This window comes from Protopterus annectens, chromosome 6.part1, assembly GCF_019279795.1.
Source record: "Protopterus annectens isolate FY-2018-M chromosome 6.part1, PAN1.0, whole genome shotgun sequence".
NCBI classification, from domain to species: Eukaryota; Metazoa; Chordata; order Ceratodontiformes; family Protopteridae; genus Protopterus; species Protopterus annectens.
This window is the reverse complement of record NC_056738.1, coordinates 171,611,536-171,638,404: the sequence shown is the minus strand read 5'-3', so window position 1 is coordinate 171,638,404 and position 26,869 is coordinate 171,611,536. Positions and strand designations below refer to the sequence as shown.

The 26,869-nt window shown below is 42.2% G+C and overlaps 1 protein-coding gene across 1 annotated transcript in view; it reads left to right on the top strand.

Moving 5' to 3' along the window:
• TTC21B (tetratricopeptide repeat domain 21B) overlaps nt 1–26,869 on the top strand; it is a 3,240,027-nt gene that overhangs the window by 2,536,964 nt on the left and 676,194 nt on the right. Inside the window, exon 25 of the mRNA XM_044075355.1 lies at nt 481–591. Within this exon, the coding sequence (XP_043931290.1) occupies nt 481–591 (111 nt within the window). The remainder of the gene's footprint in view (nt 1–480; nt 592–26,869) is intronic.

Sequence of the window (26,869 nt, the reverse complement as noted above, 5' to 3'; positions counted from 1 at the left end):
CTGTCAGCTGTTTAGTTTTCTCCTGTATACTGACTTACAGTCTGTTACTGTTTTGTATTAGATATGGCATTTTTTTATTGGCATTATCTCTGGACCAATTTTGTCTGCCAGCTGTTTAGTTTTGTCCTGTATAGTGACTTAGTCTGTTACTGTTTTGTATTGGATATGGCATTTTCTTTATTGGCATTATCAGCACCTCTGTTAATGCCCTGTGCTGCATCTTTCAGAGATATATGGCTTCTTCATTATTCTAATGTCAGTGGAAATCACTGGGCACTGTGTTGAGGAAATTTTGGAATAATAGTAATTATGTAATCATCTCTGTCGTTCATATGTGCTTTGTTTGTATTTATATATTCCAGCATTTGTCAGCCTTATTTGCATAATTTTGAATGCTTACTGCATACTATATTTGTAGTTCACATATGTTTAAAGATAAAGTTCTGTTTAAAATGGCTGCAATATTTTTTTCAATCACAGGTAATGTTGGAACTTGCACGACTCTACCTTGCCCAAGATGATATTAATGCATGCCAACATCAGTGTGCACTGATACTGAAAAATGATGCAGATAATGAAGCAGCAACAATGGTAATTGTTTTAAGTACTGTAAGCATATTTTAACTTGAAGCGCATACTACAAAGTTTCTGTAATTGGGATTTGGAGTTCTTTTGGAATGCTCTTATTTTATAAGCAATGCTTATTAACTTTTGTGAAGTAAACAGCAGTAACACTTTAACTGTTTAGAACTTACAAATCAATTGGCATTTTCCCTGCTCACTGTTTTTTTGCCCACATAAATTAGACATGTTATGTTACAAGGTCTTTTTATTCCAACTTTTTGGAAGTGGAAATCCCTCTGTTAAAACCACTTATAAATTGTCTTTGGCACTGTTAGTTAACTAAACCTGAAGACACACTTCATTCTTTTTTGAGTACTCATAGTATGCTAGAAAAGTGTGCTCTTAACAGAAGAGCTGAACATCATTTGTGATAGATACATTTTTATAGCAAACACTCCTTACATTGACAGAGAGGCAGAAATAGAGGGAAAACAGATAGGGAAATGAAGTAGTCGTCACTGGCTGTAAATGAAATGCATAGCAACAAGCGTCTTTTATAGTCAAAAACACAAGCAGAAGGAAAAGAACTTCAGATATGTGCTGATGCTTATACAGAAATACAGTTATTGAAAACTGTTGCAATAAAGGGTTAGGCTGTACCTAATACAGAAATACAGTTATTGAAAACTGTTGCAGTAAAGGGTTAGGCTGTACCTAATACCGAAATACAGTTATTGAAAACTATTGCAGTAAAGGGTTAGGCTGTACCTAATACAGAAATACAGTTATTGAAAACTGTTGCAGTAAAGGGTTAGGCTGTACCTAATACAGAAATACAGTTATTGAAAACTATTGCAGTAAAGGGTTAGGCTGTACCTAATACAGAAATACAGTTATTGAAAACTATTGCAGTAAAGGGTTAGGCTGCACCTAATACAGAAATACAGTTATTGAAAACTATTGCAGTAAAGGGTTAGGTTGTACCTAATACAGAAATACAGTTATTGAAATCTATTGCAGTAAAGAGTTAGGCTGTACCTAAACTCATCATTAAGGAGAAAAATTCACTTTTGCCATTTTTTTCAAAGAAAAATATAAATTTTGTTCAGGATGTAATAGAGCTAAGAAAGACTATGAGAGGTGTTTATCAAAGGGATCAGTACTGGAGTTTGATTCATTCTAAATGCGAGTTCAACCCCAAGTGGACGTTTGCCACCACCAGATGGACATTTGCACATCTGTCTTGACTTTCAGGGTTTTGGATGTGTTTGTTGTGGTCTTGTCTTCTTCACAACAGAGACATTGAGAGGAACTATATAGAAAAATGGCAGTGTGAGCTACCTTTTCTTTTCTTTTTTTGCCATGCACAATATTTGTCATTCAGTCATTTAGACGATTTACAAAGCAGTAGTACCTTTTTGGAATTTCTCTGTTACTGTTAATTTTTTGATTAGTTGTTTATGGAATACTCTAATACATTAATATTTTTCCAGTGAGAGTTGCAACCAGCTGGTAACCCTAAAACAACTATGGAGACTTATTTTTCTTTTGCTGAAAAACTACCACTGTTATGTAGCATCTTGCCGTGATCCTTCTTGACCATGGAATTTGCAACCAATTAACAGTTCTATAATTACTAAGGTGACTTAGTTTTCTTTTGTTAAAGAAATATTAGTTAAGCTTTTATCCTTATAGGAATATATAGGGAGCATTCTGCCCTTACACTGCACTTACTAGGAGATTTTTCCTCTATGATTTGTGACCAGCCTTGAAATAGCTGACCAGATTAATTTTCCTATACTAAAGAACCACCAGTTAGAGTAAAGAAGTCACACTCTTTCTTGTCAAAGTTAATGTTAATTCACTGTAAAATTCAGCTACCAGTTGTAGACTTGCATTAGTTGCATTCTGTTGTACAATATTAGTCAGCGTGAACTTTTTCATAAAACTACTGGATAATGCTTTTAGCTCCCCATTTTCTACTGCCCATTTATTTATTTTATTTTTATTTTATTTTACATTTGTAAAAACTTACTGTCTGATGATGTCAGTTTTCATTCTTTCCTCAACTGATGGGGATTGGATCTAATCCCTTGGATCCAACTCAGCCATTGCTAAAGCTTGTGGTAACCTAGAATGCTCATGCTTCTCGCTTACCCACAATACACCAACCCCAATTAAACCAGATCTCATTCGCTGCTCCCAGCGAAAGACGTGGTACTTGGTTCTCTTAAGCTTGGGTTACGATAAGTGCTTTAAAACTTTATCTTCTAAATATTTTATAAAAGTTTGTTAATTTGCTAGTCTTTTACTCCCTTGAACTTTATCTTACCTTCTTACCTTCCAGTAGTTTTTTTTTTTTTTTTCCCAAACACCTTTATTGAATTATCACTCGTGACATAGGCAAATTTAAATTCATATAAAAGTAATTAGACTATATTAATATGACAAGCAATATACTTCACATATATTACTCTATATCATATACCCTAAGCAACATTACATAAATTATTCAGTTCTTGTTTTTTTTTTTTTAAACAAGAAGCATCTTCATTAAACCATCCTTACTACATAGGCAATCATACATTTATATAAATGAAAACAAGCCACACCAACACAGTCCTAGTCGCAAGCATTTCACATCAAAACTGTACTGACACACGCCCAGTTGCAAACATTATACATCACTTATAATGTACCCAGCCTTTCTCACTCAAACATTATGTAGCTCATTTAAGTCCTGCTGCCTTTAGGCCACATTCCTCCCTTGTATGTAGTTATTGATATTGTAGTTAATATCATTTTTATCTTGCCTGCTTTCTTATCTATCTGCTAATCCTTGTTACTATTGTTAGTAATTCATCTTCATTTCTACATTACTGTAGCCTTTTCATAGTATTGATGGTATTTCTTCTCTTTCCCTTTTTCTATACAAAAAAAATATATATATATATATATATATAAATATATAAATATATATATATATATATATATATAACTATATATATATATATATATATAGATATATATATATATATATAAATATATATATATAAATAAATATATATATATATATATATATATATAAATAAATATATATATATGTTAAGTTGTCTATCTCGCCTTCATTCTTGCTGGATGGGTTCGGAGCCGACCTCGGCTCCGACTCGGCCACTCTAAAAGCTCGAGAGTTGGTTCCACCGGCTCGAGGCTCCCCTTATATCCCACAATGCTAGGCGAGAGTTACCTCAGATCTCGTTTGCCGCTGCAGCTATCGAGGTGTTGGTTTTCTACCGGTTCTTGGTAAGTGACTTTTCTTGTGTAGTTAGTCTTTTTAAACCCCTTTAATTTTAATATATTTTTTTTTTTTTAACTAGACAGGGTGTAATTAGTGTGTGTGTGACTGTGTGTGTAATTACACCTGTAGATATGTCTAAAGAAGCAAAGGTCTCCGGATTCAAGAAGTGTGATGCGTGCTGTCAGAAAATGTCTCTGACAGACGCTCACACTTCTTGTGTCTACTGTCTGGGACCTTTGCACCTGCAGGACTCCTGTGCTGTGTGCCATGGCTTCAGCCCCAGGGTCCTGCAGGAAAGAAAAAATAAATTAATTTTAAGGGGCTTACTCAAGCCAGAGGATTCCCTGTCTGTATCTACAGGGAAGCCCTCTAAGACATCTAGGTGTTCGGCTCCGACAACTGAGCCGAGACCTAAGGTTTCTAAACCTCTGTCTACATCGGCTCCGGCTGGAGCCGATGAGTCTCAATCCACAGTTTCTGTGGTTCCCTCGGCTCCGACAAGACCTTCGGAGCCGACAACTAGGAAGAGGTCCAGGTCACCATCTCTTGGCTCCGTTCATTCAGCTCCAGGATCTCCCCTGCTGTCTGAACGGAGCCAAAGATCTCACTCTTCTAGGTCATCGAGGCTGTCGGATCATGACCTTCAGAGGGTAGTGAGTCGACTTCTTAAGTCCGAGGCACTGGCCCAGATGCTTCAGAGCCCGACTCATCAGTCGATGCCTGCCCCGGTCCATCAATATATTCCTCCTTCGACTCTCTTGAGCTCGGAGCCGGGTCGCGTCGGAACCGAGACTGTGATAGCGTCGGAGCCGATACAATTGTCTTCGGCTCCATCGTCGGCTCCGATTTCTTCCTTGGAAGAATCTCGGCGCCGGACTTCCCTCGTCGGCTCCCGGGGGGTGAGTGGCATCGGGCCCTTGTCCGACCCCCCCTCCTCTCGGTGCTTCGGCGCTGGTGAGTTCGGCTCCGACATCGGCCTCGGAGCCATCACTGTCAGTGCCGAGGGGGGTTCTTAGCTTCTCGGAGCGGGGACCTCTGGCTCTGCCTGACCGGGGTGCATTCGAGGTCATGCGGAGTGTGTTAGAGCCTGGCTCTACTCCACAGTCGGCTCCGTCCGCCCCTCCCTCTACGGTGCCTCAGGTCAAGTCGACTCACTCCCTCATCCCGGACCGCAGAGAGCCAGCTCCTCAGGAACCCCCTGGGGGGATTTCATCCTCTTCCGAGGCCTCTCCTGATTTGGCAGAAGAGCCCCCTCGGAAGAGGAAGTGTAAGAGGGAACACATTGACTCACCTGAGTCCATCACCTCAGACACAGATTTGGATGATTCTGAGGGTTCCCCGTTCCCCTTCTGAAGATGTCTCATTTGCAGACATTCTAGAGATCCTGAAGCAGAGGGAAATTGGCCAGCCCTCAACCCTTCGGAGGACGAATCTGTGTATCTTGAGGCGTTGGCTCTCGCCCTTCCACCTCCTGGGTGTCCCCTTTGACCCCCTCATGCAGGTGGTTGCTAAGAAGGCATGGACGGCTCCTGATTCAGTGGACCCCACTCCCAGGAGACCCTCCAAGTTCATAACGGCACCAGCAGACAAACAGTTCTTAACAAAAGGAGTTTCTGTGGATGCTATGGTGGTAGCTGCTGCCACTAAGAAGGAGCTAGCTGATCCTTCAGTACCTGTCCATCCACCTAACAAGGAATCTAGGTCCATGGACAGGTACGGGAAGCGGATGTTCTCGTCAGCGACATTTACCATGCGTTCGCTGAACTACCTGTGCCATTTTACTCGTCTTCAAAGGGACTTGATCAAGGAAGCGAGTGAAATGTTAAAGGACCCTACAGCTGCGGGTTTCCAAGATAAGATGAACACGCAGCTGGCTACCCTTAACTCCATAACCAACTCCTCCATGCGCCTTCTTTCTTACGCAGCTGATGGAGCGAGTAGAGCCGCAGGGACAGGTGTGGCCTTACGTAGGCATGCCTGGATGCGGCTATGCAATTTTGCGGACCCCTTCAAGACGTCTTTCACTAACTCCCCGTTTGATGGATCATCCCTCTTTGGTCCTCAAGTGAAAGAAACCTTGACTAGGTGCGAAACTGATGGCAAGACCCTTTCTGCCGTCGGAGTCCGTTTTTCTACTCCTTCTAGGCCTTACCCCAAAGGCCAGAAAGGTGGAAAGATGTGGTTCCGTAAACAATCTCAAGGGACTTCGCCTGACGACAGAGTCGTTTCCCGCCAGAGGCGGAGGCGGGAATAACAATGGTAGACGCCGCCCTAGGGGCAGGGGGTCCAGAACCAGGGCAATCGGGAAGCCTTCCTGACAAGCCCTTTCAGCATCCCTGAGGTGTTGCCCGACTGCCCATCTTCGGAGGCAGTCGGGGAAGATTGTCACTGTACCCAGAAGCCTGGCTATCCCTGACTCAAGACAAATGGGTACAGTCCATCATTTCCGAAGGCTATTCTATCCCCTTTCTTCGCATTCCAAATCAGTCAAAAAAATCCTTTCCAGATGTTCCACCCACTCAAAGGGATCTAGCGGTTTTGGAGATTTCAAAACTGCTTGCAAAAAGAGCAATTCAGCCAGTTCCAGCAGACCAGCAAGGATCCGGAATCTACTCAAGGTTCTTTTTAGTTCCAAAGAAAACAGGGGACTGGAGACCAATTTTGGATCTCAGTATCTTGAACAGATCAGTCAAGAAAACAAGATTTTGGATGGTCACGCTGCAATCCATCCTTCCCCTTTTGGGCAAAGGAAACTGGATGTGCTCTATAGACCTTCAGGATGCGTACTATCACATAAAAATGAACAGACGCTCCAGAAGATTCCTCCGCTTCAGGCTGGGAACCAGTCATTTTCAGTTCAGGGCCCTGCCCTTTGGTCTCACCACTGCCCCGGTGTTTACCAAATGCATGGCAGTGGTAGCTTCTCACCTGAGACGACAAGGATTCCAGGTGTTTCCATATTTGGACGACTGGCTCCTCACAGCTCCCACCAAGCATCTCCTTCTGATGGCCAGGGATTACACTTTTCGCATTTGTCAAAAGCTGGGTATTTCAATAAATTGCGAAAAGTCTGTTTTGTCGCCTTGTCGTACTATTACCTACATAGGCGCAAATCTAGACACAGTAAACATGTCTGCGAGACTAACACATCAGAGAATAACAGACATTCACAAACTGGTCTCACTCCTTTTCAACAACAACAGAATCAAAGCCAGGTTAGTTCTGAAAGTGTTGGGAATTATGGCGGCGGCCATACCTCTGCTTCCATTAGCCAGATTCCACATGCGGATCCTTCAATGGATGCTCTTTACTCAATGGTCATACCAGCAACTTCCAATGTCTCACACCATTATGATCACGCAAGTGCAAAATCATCTCATGTGGTGGATGTCTTCCCTCAGCTCTTGTTGGGAAGACCCTTTGTTCCACCCCCTCCGGTTGCTACTCTGACAACGGATGCCTCCCTGATCGGGTGGGGGGGGGCATTATCAGGGCAGGACGGTCCAGGGCACATGGCAACCAAGCGAATGCCACTTGCACATAAATGTTCTGGAGATGAGAGCAGTGCTTTTAGCGTTGCAAGCCCTTCAAGACTCTCTTCCCTTGGGAACGATTGCAATCCAGACAGACAATATGTCTGTAGTGTGGTACATCAACAAACAAGGCGGAACCAGGTCATACCCTCTGTGTCGAGAAGCACTCAGACTGTGGCAATGGGCGATTTCTTCTCAACGGTTTCTGATAGCAACGCACATCCCGGAAGTCCAACCAAATTGCGGACAAGTTGAGCAGAGCTATCCTCATGCCTCACGAGTGGTCTCTGAAAGACTCTGTTGTGAGAGAAATTTTTCTCAAGTGGGGTCAGCCTTGCTGCGATCTTTGCTACTCCCCAAAACAGCAAGTGCAGAGAATATTTCACTCTATTCCCTTTACCAGGCCAACCCAGCAGAGACGCTCTAGTCCAAGTTTGGCCCGGGACTTCTGTATGCATTTCCTCCTTCCCACTAATCTCTCAAGTGATACAGAAAGCTATCGCTCAGAAGGCCTCATTGATCCTCATTGCTCCTTACTGGCCTCGACAGGTGTGGTTCCCCTTTCTACATCAATTTCTATTGAGCGACCGTGGCATCTGGACCTAGTTCCAGATCTTTTGATCCATCAGTCGGGTCAGTTACATCGCTCCTACCCTCTCTGAACCTCACTGCTTGGTTCCTCCAGTTCCAACCTTAGCCAGGCTTCCTCAATTATCTCACTCTGTTCGAGATATATTGATAGCTTCCCATAAATCTTCCACTCGGAAGATTTATTTGAGTAAGTGGAAACGCTTCACATATTGGGCTCAAGGAAGGGACATAGATCCTTTCACTGCTTCCATCCAAATAGTCCTTGATTTTCTAGCTGAACTCTTCCATGCAGGTTCATCTCCCTCTACTCTTAAAGTTCAATTGGCAGCTATTTCTAACTTTCATGTGGGTATTTCTGAATCTGCCTTATGTCCCACAAGCTTTGCAAAGCATTTTTGAAAGGAGTTTTTCTGCTCAGACCTCCTATAAGAAATCCTCCTTCTCCTTGGGACCTAAATTTAGTTCTTACTTCTTTGATTCTACCCCCTTTCGAACCTGCAGCATCCTGTTCTTTAAAACTACTATCATGGAAGACTCTCTTTCTGGTGGCTATTACTTCAGCTAGAAGAGTTTCAGAGCTTCAAGCACTCAGCTGTCGACCTCCTTATCTATTGTTTCATAAGGACAGAGTATCCTTACGAACTAACCCGTCCTTTTTGCCTAAGGTGGTCTCGACGTCAAATCTAAATCAAAGCATTGACCTTCCTGTCTTTTTTCCAGAATATTCCAATAGGTCTGAACAAAAATTACACTGCCTGGATGTTCATCGTCAATTGAGGTACTACTTGGATAGAACAAAACAATTCAGAAAATCTGATCAGCTGTTTGTCTCCTATGCGGAAAGCAGAAACGGACTTTCAGTTTCAAAGGTATCATTATCCAGATGGCTAACATCTTTGATTTCCCTTGTATATGAAATTAGACACCAAAAACTGCCTAATAAACCTAAGGCCCATTCCACCAGAGCTTTGGCTACTTCTTTAGCCTTCCAAGACAGACTGCCTATTGACACCATTTGTGCAGCGGCTACTTGGGCTACTCCTCACACTTTCATTTCTCATTATAAGTTGGACTTATCTTCTAGGCATAGAGCTAACTTTGGTTCCACTGTTCTCAGGAGTCTGTTCCGTTAGGCCACCCGGGACAAAGTGCTAGGGACGCGTTCCCATCCAGCAAGAATGAAGGCGAGATAGACAACTTAACATATAGAAGTTATGTTCTTACCATAACGTTCCATGTTAGTTGTCTTCTTCTCGCCTTCTTCTTGCGTCCCACCCTCCTTCCCCCTGGCCTGGACAGACCTAGAGGAGATGTGATTGTGACCTCTCTTTCTACCACCTCTTTCTTAGGCATATGCTGTTGTGCATATTTCCTGGATCAGGATGTAGGTCACCCTTCTTTCTTCCTGTTGTTAGAGGTGGACTCTGTTAGAGTTATTCTGTTACTATTATAAGCTGGGGTTAGCTTACAAACGAGATCTGAGGTAACTCTCGCCTAGCATTGTGGGATATAAGGGGAGCCTCGAGCCGGTGGAACCAACTCTCGAGCTTTTAGAGTGGCGAGTCGGGCCGAGGTCGGCTCCGAACCCATCCAGCAAGAAGAAGGCGAGAAGAAGACAACTAACATGGAACGTTATGGTAAGAACATAACTTCTATATATATATATATATATATATAAATATATATATATATAAATATAAATATATATATATATATATATATATATATATATATATATATAAATATATATATATAAATATATATATATAAATATACCAAAGGCAAGCGTCCAGTCTGGTGGACCCCAGCCATAAACAAGCTCTACAACAAAAGGAGGAAGCTACTACAAGATAGAGCAAATCCTTGAAGGGTAAGACACCTTTGATCATTATAAGTAAAAAACTAAGAGCTCTCATAAAATCATGCAAGGCAAATTTTGAGAGAAAAATCGCCAAGGACTCAAAAGACAATCATAAGGCCTTCTTTAGCTATGTTAGAAACTTAGGAGGAAACTCCCAGATATGCTCAGAATTAGTTCAAAATGATGTGAAGATTACTGAACCTACACACATTGCCAACATACTGGCTGACAGGTTCAGTGCAAACTCCCCCCAAAAGGAGAGATATCTATACCAGAGGATTGTAGCCCCCCAAACATCTCCAATGCCCAGGTGAGAACTGCTCTCTCCAAGGCAAAAAACACAGCATCCATGGGGACCGGATGGTGTCCCCGGCTGTGTGCTCCACGAACTCAATGAGGAATTAAACCCACAGTTAGGACAGCTGTTTAATCTTAGCCTCACCTCAGGATACGTACCCAAGGAGTGGCGCACGGCGACTGTGGTCCCACTTCACAAGGGTGGTGCCTCCACCGACCCTGGAAATTACCGTCCCATTAGCTTGACTAGCCTTATCTGCAAAGCCATGGAGAGGATCATAATGGAACTCATAAATAAAGACATAGGGAACTTGCAGACTTTGGATCCATCCCAGTTTGGCTTTGTCAAAGGCAGATCATGCCTTTTAAACTTGGTTGACTTTTTCGAAACAGTCACCAAGGCTATTGATGAGGGCAAGGCAGTCCATACAGCCTACCTCGACTTGGCAAAGGCCTTCGACACAATACCCCACTCAGGTATCATCAAAAAACTCATCAGCTTGAATGTAAACCCATACATCACAAGATGGGTTGCAAACTGGCTAAGTGACAGAACCCACAGGGTCAGAGTTGCTGGCGCCATGTCAGACTCAAAGCCTGTCACAAGTGGTGTCCCACAGGGCTCAGTCCTGGGACCACTCTTGTTCGGCATCTACTTTTCTGAAGTACAAGCAAACACAGGAGGGTTATGGCTGACAAAGTTTGCAGATGACTGCAAACTGGGCGCCATAGTCGAAAACACATCTGACACAGATATCCTTCAGAAGGGCCTCACAGAAACAGATAACTGGTGCCAGAGCCATGGCCTAAAGTTAAATGCCAAGAAATGCATAGTCATACCCTTCGGGAAAAACAAGATTACCCCTAGCTACCATATAGGTGGCAAACCACTGAGCACAGAAGAAGTCATCAGGGATCTGGGGACCCAGGTTGACAGTAACCTTTCGTTTGACACTCATGTTGCCAAAGTAGTTAGGAAAACCTTCTACATTGCCCACCTGATCATGAAGGGATTCACATCTAGATCTAGGGAGGTCATCGTCCCCCTGTACTCATCACTCATTAGACCTATGATTGAGTACAATGCCCCATTCGGAATGTATCTGACCCGACACCTGCAGCAGCTGGAAAGGCCCCAAAAGTTCTTCACCAAAAGGATAAAGGGTCTCAAAAATATGTCTTATGCTGCCCGACTGAAAGAACTCCAGCTCTATTCAGTCGCATACCGCTTGCTCAGAGGTGACCTGTGCCTGACATATAAGGCCATGTCAAACCCAGATTTGATGAATATGCTTCACCTCAAAAATCTAGATCCCTCAGAACCACAAGGGTGGGAGACTTAAACCTTGACACGGTTATTAATAGAACGTGCTGGAGGGACAGATTCATCACCCAGAGACTCCCTATGCTGTGGAACAAAATCCCGGTACATGTGAGGCAGAGCACCTCGCTGGCCTTGTTCAAGAGGAATCTTGACCAATGGATGGGAGATCGCAGATATACCCCAGGGATTACTTCAGTGTCACTGCTTGACAGAGGCACAGCAAAATAATAGGCATAGTTTTCTTCAAACTAAAGGGGTGGCGAAAGCCACATAACTATGGGCTAGGCTTATAAATGCCCTTGGGCAGATAGCCTAGTATGAACCTATGAACCATATATATATATATATATATATATATATATATATATACATACGTATATACATATACATAAATATATTTAATTTGTTATTTGGGATATTTTGCAAACACCCTAATGAAAATGGACATCAGCTGGGTATAACAACCCTGTGTTTCTTAAGCTTAGTCAAACACTCTGCTTATGCTATGCTGAAGAGGTCATAACAAGGCCGAAATATGCATATCCATAGCTAGTGGGGTTTGGCTTTATTGGCCTGAAATTGTCCATTAAAAAGACTTCAAATGTAAAAGTCATGGGCATTCAGAATCGCCATATTGCTGAAACACCTGATGTTCATAAGGGTCATTTGCATATATCCCATGGGCCTCTGTAATAGGAGGTTTGTGAGGTCACTCTTTGAAAGTTCTAGCTTGTCTGGAGATTTCATTTAGTTTTCTCATAGTCTTTTCAGTGTGACCTTTTAACTCTTTGTTTGTATTTGTTTTAATTTGTTATTTGGGATATTTTGCAAACACCCTAATGAAAATGGACATCAGCTGGGTATAACAACCCTGTGTTTCTTAAGCTTAGTCAAACACTCTGCTTATGCTATGCTGAAGAGGTCATAACAAGGGCGAAATATGCATATCCATAGCTAGTGGGGTTTGGCTTTATTGGCCTGAAATTGTCCATTAAAAAGACTTCAAATGTAAAAGTCATGGGCATTCAGAATCGCCATATTGCTGAAACACCTGATGTTCATAAGGGTCATTTGCATATATCCCATGGGCCTCTGTAATAGGAGGTTTGTGAGGTCACTCTTTGAAAGTTCTAGCTTGTCTGGAGATTTCATTTAGTTTTTTTTCTCATAGTTTTTTCAGTGTGACCTTTTAACTCTTTGTTTGTATATATATATATATATATATGTATATATATATATATATATATATATATATATATGTATATATATATATATATATATATATATATATATATATATATATATATATACACACACATCTTTCTTCTGTCATAGACTTAGATTGGTTGTGGTCATGCTTAAAGTTAATATGCCTGAGAAAGGGGCTGCTCGGTTTAAGAAGTGATCTAAATGTGGCCATAAAATTCCTTTTTCAGATGCGTATAGTTTATGCATTTATTACTTATTTCGTCTGCATCTGTTAGAAGACTGTTTTATTTGCCAAGCTTTTAATCCCAGGGCCCTTGTGGAATGTAAAATTAAAATGATATTTAAGGGATTGCTTCCCTCTTCTTTTAGAGAGGCCATTTCCGGAGACAAGTTTCCCAAATCAAAAGAAAACATCACAACAGCATCTCCAAAGGCTTCTTCATTTTCATCTGCTTTGGAGTCATCTCGAAAATGGAGAGACAGACCCTACTTCAACCTTGAATCAGAGAAAATGTAAATTATCAGATCCAAAGAAACAAAAAATAACTGATCCGACTTCTTCAGATCAGATTAAATCATCCTCTGATCTGAACTTAGCCAATCCAGCTAAACCTGTCTCTTTACCTAGGATGAGGCATTCATCCTCTCTGGATCTGGTACCCTCCCCTTTTTTGGAAAGACCAAAATCCCCTTCAGTCCTGCTGACTCATTCTTCCAGAATTGTTACTGAAGAAGACAGGGAAAGAGTGGTGAGAAAAATTCTCTTGGCGTAGGGACAGATGGGTGCCACTTCAGTTCCTACTCGTCTGTATCAGGAGGGTCCATTCCAGTAATTACTTCCCTATTGCAATTTCCCCCTCTGATGTCTTCAGTGCTTTTAGAGTGCTAGGATCCTAGCTGTCTGAATCTGTCTACCTCAGATCCAAAGCTCACTTTGAGTGCTGTGAATCTCACTTTAAGTGCTCTGACCTTGTCATATTCTGAAAGCTCTTGGAGCCAAAGCTTCCATGTTGGCTCCAAGGCATTGCAGTCGACTGTGAGATTTTTTTGAGCCATCCCTACACACCTCGGGGCATCGACCCTGGATAGCTGAACTCCATCTTCCACCTCAAGGTTGTTGTCCTCAGAGCAGGTGAGGACTGAGATCTGGAAGCTTGCCTGCTTGGTTTCCGGGCCTTCCCCTTCTCCAGGGTGATCTGCCTTCAAGGCTGTGAAGAGAGTTTTCTCTTCTTTGACAGAACAGATGGCTCTACCCCCTCAGATCCTATCTCACTAACCTTAATGTCTCAGCATTCAGAGTCTCACCGAGTCTTTCCAGGTGGACAGTCAGTACACACCCCAGGCTTCCCCACAGGGAATTGTGATTTCTTCTTCTGATACCTCTCCAGAGTATCCCACTAAAGAAGTCCCTAAGAAGACCTGCAAGAGGAAGTATTTAGATTCCCCAGTGGAGTCCATCACTGAAGACCCAGATTTTGATGAGGGCAAAGGGTCCCCTCGGTCACCTCCTGAAGATGTATCCTTTGGAGACATCCTACAAATCTGTAAACAGAGAGGTGGCTGGACGTCCAGCAGCCCGATGTTTGAGAAATCTGTTTTCCTATATGCCTCTGGTACTGGCGACAATGCTTGCTGGTGAGCTTATCAACTTGATCTCATAGCGGGCATGAAAGGAGCCAGACACCATAGAACCCATTCCTTGGAGACTGGAAAGGATAATGGCACCACCAACAGACAGGCACTTCTGGAGTAAAGGGGTCCCTGTTGATACCATAGTCATTGCAGCAGCTACCAAGAAGGAACTAGCCAAGGAAAGTTCCACTGTACACCCCCCCCAACAGGAAGTTGTGGGCAGTGGACTGATTTGGGAAGCCTGTCTACGCCTCATCCACTTTTGCTTTGAAGTCTCTCAACTACTTGGCACATTTTACAAGATTACAGAGCGATTCAATTAAAGAGTTATCAAACACCCTCTCAGTTGCTGTTTCTGAGCAAGTTCAGGCCTCTGTAACTTCCCGACTAGCTACCCTTCAGTCCATATCCAACTCATCCATGAGCTTGATCTGAAACATAGCAGAGGGAATCTCAAGGGCAGTGGGGTCAGGCATTTCCATAAGCAGACGTGCCTTGATGCACCTTTGTAAGCTTGCAGAGCCCTTCAAGTCCTCTTTCATCAATGCCCCCTTTGATGGAACATCCTTATTTGTCCCCAGGGTAAAGGACACTCTAGCCAGGTGTGAGAAGGATGGAAGGACCCTGTCTGACATTGGCATGTGTTTTTCTACCCCTCATCAAACCTTTTCTAGGAATCAATGAGGTGGTTGGAAAATGTGGTTCAAGAAATCTTAGGGTCCTTTTCGGGGCATACATTGAGGATGTTCCCCCAGAAGCAGGGGTGGAAACTCTAATGGATGTCACTGCCCATGCTGCACAGGTGGCCTGCAGAATCAGGGTTCCAGAGAATCATTTTTTTTATAAACCCTACCAGCGCTCCTGAAAGGAGACCCGATTACCCACTATTGGAGGCAGTTGGAGGACTCTTACCCCTGCACCAGAGAACCTGGCTAAATATAACAAAGGATACTTGAGTGCAGAGGATATATAATGCCCTTTTCCTGTCGCCCTCAAATCTGAAGAAAAATCCATGATGTTCCACTTAGAGGGAACAAGCAGCAATTCAAGTACAAAAGCTGCTAGAAAGAGAGTCATCCAAGAGGTCCCACCAGACCAGATAGAATCTGGAACATACTCAAGGTCCTTTCTAGTGCCAAAGAAGACAGGGGACTGAAGACAGTCCTGGATCTCACCAAATTAAACAAGACCATTCAAGGAACCAAGTTTCAGATGGTCATTGTTCAGCCCAGTCTTTTTCTGGGCAAGGACGACTGGATGTGCTCAATAGACCTTCAGGATGGGTGCTATCATATAAAGATGAACAGACTATCCAGAAGGAATATACACTTCCAGCTGGGAGCCAGTCATTGCTAATTCAGAGTACTGCCCTTTGGGCTCACCACAGCCCCCCAGGGTATTTACCAAATGCATGGCAGTAATAGCAGCTCATTTCAGACTGCAGGGATTCCATGTGCTTTCAAACTTAGACTGGCTCATATCCGCTCCGACCAGGCATCAACTCATATTGGCAAAATACCAGGTTCTTCCGACTTGCTTGCTTCTTGGGATAACCATAAACTGTGAGAAATCTCATCTACAACCCATCCAGAGCCTAGAGTTTATAGAAACAATTCTGAATACAAAAACTACCGTTGCATCCCTGCAACTATTGCGAGCTTCAAACAATAAGGTCACAAGTCAAAAAGATATTCTGCAGTGCCACAATTGCGGCCTTTCTGGTCCTTCAAGCCCTGGGATCAGTAGCAGCAGCAATAACATTAGTTCCACTAGCCAGACTTTATGTGAACATTCTTCAGTGGATGTTAGCTGTACAATTGTCAGTTCTTTATCAGTTGATGTCTTACCAGATAAGAAGCACTCAGATGTGCAAGAGAGAGACCTGGAATGGTAGATTAATTTAGAATCAAGTTCTTCTAGGCCGTCCAGTCATTCGCCCTCAGCCCAAAGCCATAGTGACCACAGACGCTTCCCAGCTGGGGGGGCATAGTCTGGGGAAAACAGTCCAAGGCACCTGGTCCCCCCAAAGAGGCAAATTTGCATGTAAATATCCTGGAGGTGAGAGCAGTGCTTTTGGTATAGCAGGCATTTCAGAATGTTCTCTGTTTGAGGACAATTGTAGTACAGTCGGACAACCTGTCGTTCATCTGGTACATCAACAATCATGGAGGAACCAAATCCTACCCATTGTGTCAAGAAGCTCTCAGTGTGTGACAATGGGCGATTTTTTATAAGTGCTTTCTTTTAGCAATGCACATTATGGGGAAGTCCAACGTGATAGCAGACAAATTGACCAGGTGCATTCTTCTACCTCACGAATGGTCCCTCAACAAAAAGATTGCAAAAAACTGTCTTGACAGTGGGGCTAGCCTTGCTGTGATCTATTCGCATCCTCCGAAACAACAAATGCAGCAGCTACTTTGCCCTAATCCCCCACCCCCACAGGGGGAATCCCCGAGAGATACTCTACTTCATGATTGGCCTCCCTGTCTCTCTTACGCATATCCTCCCACTCCATTAATACCCAGATTTCTTCAGAAAACTGTAAGGTTGAAGAGCAAGGTCATCATCATTGCCCTTTATTGGCCTTGACAGATTTGGTTTCCTTTCTTTTGGCCTCATCTAATTCAACCACCTTGGTTTTTGGATCCAACTCTGGACCTCCTGTCACATCCAACAGGCATTGTCCATCCAGACATAGTGAATCTCAACTTGGCTGTCTAGTTCCTCTAGTTCCGTTAATAACCAGACACCCTATGCTCTCTTCTCCTGTCCAGCATTGCCTTTATCCACCCATAGACCTTTCACCAGAAAACTATACTCCAGCAAGTGGAAGAGATTTGTTTTTTTGCCTCAAAGCTGTAATATTGAACCTTTCTCAGCCCCCATTCATAATATCTTGGAATTTCTAACTTCTAATGCATCTTTTTGAAGAAGGAGCTAGTAACTAGCTGACCTACTGAAACTGAGTGATGATCTGGCTAAATTCTTAAGCGCCTTCCGTCTTGATGACCCCACTACCAATGCAGAATCCTTTACCAAGTCCTGTACATGTATAAATAGCGGCACAGATGCATCTGTCCCCATCAGAAGTAAATACAATGCCAAATTTAAAAATAAACCCCATGTGGTGGAACCCTAATATAAACAGTTTCTATAATAAAGAAAAAACTCATTGCACTCAAAAATTAATTTTGCTATCAAGATGCCCGTAGCAGTCTAGCTACACTTAATGAACTGTGAATCCTGATCAAATCAACCAAAGTCAGATATGAGGTAAAAGTTGCCACCCAGGCAAATGATTACCACAAAACCTTCTTCAACTGTGTTAGAAATCTCAGAAGCTGTGCCCAGCACTGTCCAGAGTTAATAGTAAAGGATATCACATACTCAGGCCCAGAGATCAGAGCCAGTATGTTAGCAAACAAATTTAGTTCAAACTTCACCACTCTCCTCTCCTATATTCCCAGATTACATACCTGTGTCTATACCCTCTTGTCAGATCACGCAAGCACAAGTCCTCAAGGTGCTATCCAAAACCAAGAACACTACTGTAAGACTAAAAAACATACCAGGTTGCTTACTGGTTAGCCTGAAACATGGCTTGTCAGACCCTCTGTAGAGGTCATTAAGTATCATCCTGCAAACAGGCTTTGTGCTGGATGAGTGGAGGACAGCAACAGTTATTCTCTAGCACAGGGGTGTCCAACCTTTTCAGCAGCAAGGGCCGCATTGAGTCGACAGAAATGGCCTGGGGGCAAACGGCAAGTGAGGACCAAAAAAAAAAAAAAAAAAAAAAAAAAAGGTCTCTCACAAACTGAAGAGCAAAAAAAAAACCAAAGAGCAAAAAACCCCAGGCATACGCGGACCAATACAAAGTCGGCCCACTGGCTGTATTGCAAGTGAACTTGAACAATAAACAAATCAATAAATGCATAACATTTGCCCTAAAACTCAATATCTCATTCTAATTATAAAAAAAAAACAGTTAAATCTAACATCCCAGTTTATTTGCAAAAGAAATCAACAGGTACAAACCTTTCAACTTGCACGACACCACACCTGCGATTCTGCTGGTCTACATGTCCTCCATCATGTCCCCAATGCCCACACGTCGTCCAAAGCGCCCATGCACTCCTCCGTTTCCAGCTTTGCAATCTGTCCCTGAAACACGGCACTGGCAACATCAGGAATGATGAGACCCTCACTTCTCAAAAAATGAATAACCTCCATTTCTACATTTGCTTCACTGTCACCAACAGATGGCACACCTTATCAAACCCGTGGTTTTCTGCCATACCTCTTGCATGATCTCAGGATTGCCGCCACACAACAACTACACAATTTGAGTTTCAGATTTCAAATCCTTCAGAAAATGCACTTTGCACAAACCCCTTGTCACTCCAGCCAGCCAGCACACCTTCAAGTCTGAAAGAGCAAATACACAACATCTGTCCCCACCTCTGGGTCATTGTCCTCCCACCATGACCATACCGTGCCCCAACCAGATTTCTAGAACTGATAGATTGAGAGCCATGAGAAACATACATGCCATGCCCTGTGACCATTGTGGCACTCCGAGCAAACCTGCTCACCCACTGTGTCCCGAGCCAAACAGGCCTGCTATCCATGTTGCACCACAAAAGGGTGCCCAAGAGCTGCACCTCCAGTGATGTGAAAAAACTGGGTCAAGACAGTGACGAAAGCCCTCAATTGCCGTGTGCCTCAAAATGTCACAGCATCTCCAACAGCCATCTGTGGCACCATGAAAACAGGCAGAAGGGACCCCGATCTCATGTCCAAGGAAGGCACCCATGAATTTTATAACAAACAACAACAAAAGCCAGCGGTCAAGTGCACCTCATCATCAGGAACGCACCTCATTTGTGGTCCCAAAAAGTTCACGTTCCTCAAAGTTCCCCAAGGTTCCTCATTGAAAGACTCTCACACACTCACTGCTAGGATCTTCCTCAAGTGAAATCCATGGCAAATAGAAATCAATCATACCAATTCATTAAAATATCTTCTCTACAAGTAAAACCAGCATATTTCAACTATCCTATGGCCTTCCCAGTTGAAGTTGCCATCAAGCCACTATGTGTTCCACACCTTGCCCACCCATTCCACACCATCAGAGCCAGTGTTCCACACCCCGGAGATGGAAGGTTGAGAGCCACGACAAAAGCACATACAAGAAATCAATCCATCAAACTTCACATCCAAAGGCATCAGCCGAGCCTCCAAGTGTGACATGTGAAGTCCATCAAATTAACTGCGTGGGCACGCTGCTGTCATTTATTATACAACAATATAACATTTGTGCTGGTTGTTTAATATATCTCTGAAGTCCAGCATCCTCCATGAAATGTGACAGAACATGAAGACCACTGCCCGTGCAAAGATGGAACCACAGCTCCTCACACTTTCACAAGCATCAAAGGCAAGTGTGCAAACTGATGTGACACCGACACTCCCAGTCAAACATCCATAACTCCAGGGCCAAAGCAACAGAAGCCTAAACCAAAATGAATGCAATCAGTGGGCCAAACCACCCACAAGATATTACGCATTTTATATCAACTCTCTGGACTCTACTCTGGCCCTCAGACAGCCAGCCTCCCACTAGCACCGTGACATCCTACCCAGGAGATGACCCACAAGTCAGTCCCACGCAGCAACCGCTGTGACACCCTCAGGCCACAACAGCTCCACAAATGCCCATGGAGCACACAATCACAATCATGTCAAACAAGCCGACAAGTACTCCAAAGAAGGAAAAACAAGCAAACTCCCTCTCCACTCAACATCTGCTCAACTGCAAATCTACATGAGAGAAAATGTTTCTAAGCAGCAACATACACACACACACACACACACATATATATATATATATATATATATATATATATATATATCCACATATATATATATATATATATATATATATATATATATATATATATATATATATATATATATATGTATTTGGGAAGGCGACACAAGGCACAGGGTTTGAGTCTCACAAGGAACAACCGGCCAGGCCCAAAATGGTTTGCAAGGGCAACCAGCCCTGTCCCATCCCACAAAACAGCCCTCTGGCACATGATTGGGGATTGAAGTCAACAAACAAGACACCCGAGTTTCAGACCTCACATCCCTCCGACAATGGCAAAGGAAACCCAACTGTTCTAGCAATTTCCAAGCTTGTAAGCCCAATTAACTACCCAATCTTAAAATGTGTCCTTACTTTCTGGTCATCTGCCTCCCGCTTTGTGTGGCTCTGTTCGGATTCCCTCAGAGTGAGAGGTACAAAGAAGCAGTCCAGCAGACAAACCCCTTCACTGCCGCTGCCAGGGATCGCCCTCCAGTCTCCACCACACACAGGCACACGCCTCCATTCTCTCTCCAACCTACTAGCCAAAATGCTGCCTAGCTAGACAACCGCTTGACCGATCTCTCATTCCCACGCACACCGTGCATGTACAACACGCATGCACTCCCACAAACACACCCACACTTTTCTCACCCAAAATGCTGCCCAGCTAGATAACCGCTCGACCGATCTCTCACTCCCACGCACACCGCGCATGCACAACACGCATGCACTCCCACAGACAAACACATTCACACCTTTCTCACTCGCCAAACAGCAAAAGGGCTGCCCAGTGAGCGCAAAACAATCCGGCCGTTTCTTCGGTCCGAGCTCAATGGCAGTGATGCAGCGAGCACCACCGGCAAATTAAAGTCCTGCTGGAGAACACCCACTCATAGAGCATGGTGCGATCGCCCATTCTGTGAGTCCAAACATGCACATACTCTTAAAATTTAAATCACACTTTGCAGTATATATTCTCTCAGACATAGACACTCTCCATCAACCAAAATACAAGCCGCCAAACTATACTTTCAAAGGTGAAAATTCAGCACATGTCACAGAGGAATGCCACGCCACTTAACGCCAGTCACCAGACAGCATCCCCTACCCCAAAACACACTGGCTGTCTCATGTGAAAACACAACACTGTGGTCGGGATGCCTGGGAACACACAAGACACAGACAAAGTTCTGTCCTCTTGGCAGAACAACCCCAGCCTCTGTCCGCGCCCCACACAACACGGCTCAGACTTCCCATCCACAGTACACAACCCTAGCATCTGCAATTCTTCCTTGCAGGACAGAAAAATAGCTCTCAAAGCTTTTCACTCACTCAGTCCACTCACCACTACAACTACAACAAGCTTACCCATCAATTCAGAAGATCCCTCTTGCTCAATTCAACCCAAAGATCCTCCTACTTCAGCTCCCCAGCGCGAATGCATCCACCGACGAAAAAAAACACGGAATGGTACCCCCGGCGCATGCGCATAGCAGCCCAACGATGCGGACATGAAATGAAATGGGGAAAAAAGTAAAATTCCAACTCAAGGGTGGCGGGCCGCATGGAAGAGCCCCGAGGGCCGCATGCGGCCCGCGGGCTGCGGGTTGGACACTCCTGCTCTAGCACAAAGGTGAGGCTTCAAAAGACCTGCATAATTGTAGATCCATAAATTTGCCCAGCCTAATCTGTAAGAATATTGAAATGATTAATTTAAAATTAATAAATCATGACATAGCTAACCTACAAACTTTTGACCCAAGTCTGTTCATATTTGTCAGTGGCAGATTCTGGCGGTTTCTTCTTCGAAAAGCTATTGAAAAAATGGATGAAGGCAAATCAGTACACACTGCATACCTAGACCTCGCAAAGGCCTTCTACACCATCCTACACTTGGGTATCACAAATAAATTCTCCCAATTAAATGTAAATCCGTATGCAACTCATTGGATAACAAATTTGCTCATAGATAGATCCCAGGAAATTAGGATGGACAGCTCTACCTACTCCTAAAGACCTGTTACTTGCGGTGCATCCCACAGTTCAGTCCTTAGGCCACCCCTCTTTGATATTTACTTCTTGGAGGTCAAAGAAAATGCTAAGGGTTAATGACTGACCATGAAACACCACAACAGCAAGCTTCTTATATAAAGAAAAGACCACCAGCTAGTAAACAAACACGCTTTATTCCTCTGATGTCTTGGCTACACAAGCCTTCGAGGAGTACAACTTCACAAATACACAACCTGCCTAAATATATCCATCCATTATACAATTAAACCTAATTACACACCAATAAAACAAATAAAGAACTATTAAATATATACAATTCTTTATTTAATTGTTCAGTCTGTGGGCCCCAGGGAATCTTTCTAGATGTTGTATGTTTTTTGACAAATAAAAAATGCCCTTGGATGTATGAATGCATGATAAGTGTTAAAGCCAACTACAGAAGAAGTTCCGTCTTTGCAGTGATGGCATGTGTGAGTTACAACACAGGCATGGATGTGTTCAAGTTGCAAGAAAGTTTAAAGATCATGCAGTTTAAGACTTCTGGCATTGAGAAGAGCAACCTTGATGTAGTCAGAATTGGAATTTGTTGTAAATTTGTTTGCTTTGTTGGGATGTCCAGTAGCCAGAATCTTAGAGCTCAGCAAACCTTGTCTACTTGTCTGTGCTTCAAGAAGTGTTTCCACTGAATCCAGTGCCATCAAGGCAAATAATAGTTCCTAAACTTTATTATTGCAATTGTTTTTCACTAAGTGATCACTGCTTGTATTTTGCAGTCTTCTGCACACTTAGTGTGTTTTTGCTACAAATCACCTTTTCTTCTTTACTGTTTGGTACTTGAACTGTTTTGTTTTGTACTCACTTTGTAGAGGGGCGGAAGTTGTTAGTTGTTGCATTGCACCTGAGGGTATTTTTTGCTGTGCATTTATATTTAGAGGACTAAGGTAATCCATCTCGTAACAGAAGGTGTTTGCCAGGTCTGTTTGAGCTGGGAAGCTTTCCAGAAGGACGCAAAATGTAGTTTTATCGGACAGTGGGCTCAGAAGTTAGATGTTGCTTTCATTTCTACGACTATAAATTATATGCATTTGCTTCTAGCTGCTCACCGTCCATTTGCTCATAGCTGCTCACTGCACAGCAGCAATTGGCAGTGCCCTGTACAGACCTTAGCATCTGGTCAGTTAAGTTTATCCATAAAGTTAGTGCTAGGACTATAACCTGTAATTTTGTGAAGCATTGTGAGGAGCTGAGCTCAGAGTAGCTTTCTAATACCATATAATAGCACCATCTAATACAATATCCTAGCACTATTCAACTCTAGTCTCTAATCCTGGAGACCACTGTAAGAGACTTCTGTAAAACCTGGTCCTCAAACCCTGACAGTCCACTCTAATGAAGGTGCAGACAACATGCATATGTGTCTCTGTAGCCAGCTTAGTAGATATGGGCATATTGAGACAATGTAGCAATTGTCTCATGTTCACTGATAGCCTTTTAATCTGTAAAGAAATCAACACAATATGCAAGGGATGTACATTCACAACTTCCTTGAAGGCAAAAATCATGCTTACAAACAAGAAAACTAAAATTAACTTGAAAAGTTAAAACCAACAAATGAAACAAGAAAATGAGTTCAACAAAACACAGAAGCCGAAGTAGAATCCACAGGTAGCTTTACTGCAAACTTGTTAGCGCTTTCGTGTAATAATATACAAACACTTCTTCAGACAAGTTGTAACATTTACACCCACAGTATAAATATACATCACTATTAACACATTTATTTAATTAATTAAAATAAATCAGTTGAATCAATTATTCAATTACTTATTTCCTGCCCTAGTTTAAAACCAATACCATATTCCAAATACAGTTTTAAAAACAAATATTGTAAATACAATAATTTATTAAATTAAAAACCTAAGTCGATTTAAATTCATTAATACTTGAATGTATGCTTTAATCACTGAAAATTATATTTACATTTTCTAACCACTGCAAGTTCGAAACATTTTAATTACCTTGTTATTTAATATTTATATTGATAAATATTGTCCCAACCAACATATATATACCACTTATATAAAATTGTTGTTTATAAAAAATTAGTTATTTACTAAAAATGTATTATCTTATAAGGGCTTATGAGAAATGCAATTGTCTTAGTCAAGGAGTGGTATATCTTGCCACGTGTACAGCCTGTTCTGCATTTTATTTCGGAAAAACCGAAAGACATTTAAAACAACGTATTTACGAACATACGTATGCAATCTCTAGGGGAATCATGTCCAATGCCTTGCAAAACATATTTCAGAAAATAGCAATCATAGTTTCTTGTTTAATGTGGTGCAGAAAATAAGAATAAATCCCAGGGGTGGACCATGGCATTTAAAATTAGAAGAATGTGAGTTGCTGTGGCAACTAAAAACAAATGCATACATCCACCCCGGGATTAATGAAACATGTTCAGTTAAATGTTTATTAAAGCAAAAAGCCCTTATAAGATAATACATTTTTAGTAAATAACTAATTTTTTATAAACAACAATTTTATATAAGTGGTATATGTTGGTTGGGACAATATTTATCAATATAAATATTAAATAACAAGGTAATTAAAATGTTTCGAACTTGCAGTGGTTAGAAAATGTAAATATAATTTTCAGTGATTAAAGCATACATTCAAGTATTAATGAATTTAAATCGACTTAGGTTTTTAATTTAATAAATTATTGTATTTACAATATTTGTTTTTAAAACTGTATTTGGAATATGGTATTGGTTTTAAACTAGGGCAGGAAATAAGTAATTGAATAATTGATTCAACTGATTTATTTTAATTAATTAAATAAATGTGTTAATAGTGATGTATATTTATACTGTGGGTGTAAATGTTACAACTTGTCTGAAGAAGTGTTTGTATATTATTACACGAAAGCGCTAACAAGTTTGCAGTAAAGCTACCTGTGGATTCTACTTCGGCTTCTGTGTTTTGTTGAACTCATTTTCATGCTTACAAACAAGGTTGGCAAGAACACAGACTCCAGTCACCACACATTGTGTCCATAACACAGATAGACTATCTTATGCCGAGGCTTTAAAAAACAGTCATACCAAACCTCTAAGACCTCCTAAGCCTACAAATGACAATGCCTGTCCACAGCAATTTCTAAAGCACATGCCAAAAGCAAAAGCAAACACCCTATAAGCCTAGACCCAATTGATTTCTGAATACAAAGCCCATAAGGCAAGCAAACAGTTTACCCAGGACTGTTATCAGTCATAGGGGACTCCATTGTATATCATGCAGATGCCCACTTACCAAACTAGAAAAGGAGACTATTACGGTCAGTTGATTATCTGGATCCACCAAGTTACACATGCACTTAAGTCTTTCCACCACAGGTGCCATTATAATTCTGTCATAGTCCATGTGGTCATAAATGACATGAGATGTACTTCTGTGGAGTACATGAAGAGAAACATTAAGGACTTCTCTGGATACGTGTTGCATTGAGCCACATTCTGCCTTAACCAAGGGTGATGCCACAGTATGAGCAAAAAACTGATTAACTTAAACAGTTGGCTTAGTTTATGGTGTCATTCCAGTGGGATTCAATGTTTGTCAGCCTGGAAGACATGGTCATCAAACCATGTTGCTTTGCCCAAGATTGCCTGCACCTATCCCCCCCACACCCGGAATTTTGGATTTTGGCTAAAACTTTATTCATCCACTTGAGTTTTTTTAGACAAAGCCAAAGCAACAAACCTAAAGAATAGCAAATAAAACCCAAAGAAACCTAAAGGTGTTGCTGCTGAATGCTAGGAACCTTAACAAGAAACTCCACACCCTAAAAGCTGTCTTCACTCTGGAGAATATAGACGTCTGCGCCATTACTGAGATATGATTTAGAGATGCAGAACATACTCTGGTAGTACAAGGCTACAGTGCCTTCCACGCATTTAGACCAGCCGCACAGACAGGGACTAAAGGTTGAGGTGACTCAGTTTACACTAGCAACAAGTGTACGTCAAGGTTGGTTAAATAGGAGAATATCCTGGAGTTCATCCATGTGCAAATCCTCCTTGATAGTCTTTTACCATATCTTAAGCTATAGGTCACCATCTGTGTCACAAAAATCCCACAACTCTTAACTGGACCTACTGGAGGCACTCTCCAGCCAACCAAACACTCTGTTCATGTGAGATTTTAATTACGCCTCTATAGACTGGGATACATACACTGCCTGCAAATTGCAAGCACAGTTTTTCCCAGACTTTATTAACACAAATGCCTTTCAACAGTTAGTGTGCACTCCAGCCAGAGGTTTAATCATATTGGACCATGTCCTCACCAATATGGGAGAGCACCGCGCCCACCCCCATGTCATGTTATCACTGGTAAGGTTGGATCGTAAAGCTGTCTCCTTCAAAATAAAAATCAACTTGTAAAACCCAGCAAAACGTCTTACAGTTAGGAACTATTCTAAAGCAAATTACATCTTATTAAATAACAGTTTGTCAAACTTCAGTGCCTTACCTAACCCCCAAGTTCACAACAGCCTATGCAGAATTGTTCACAGAAACACTGTACAGACATGTAAAGGTCTGCATAGAGACTGCTATACATACCACAAGTAATCCCAAAACAAATAACACTGGCGGAATCCTAATCT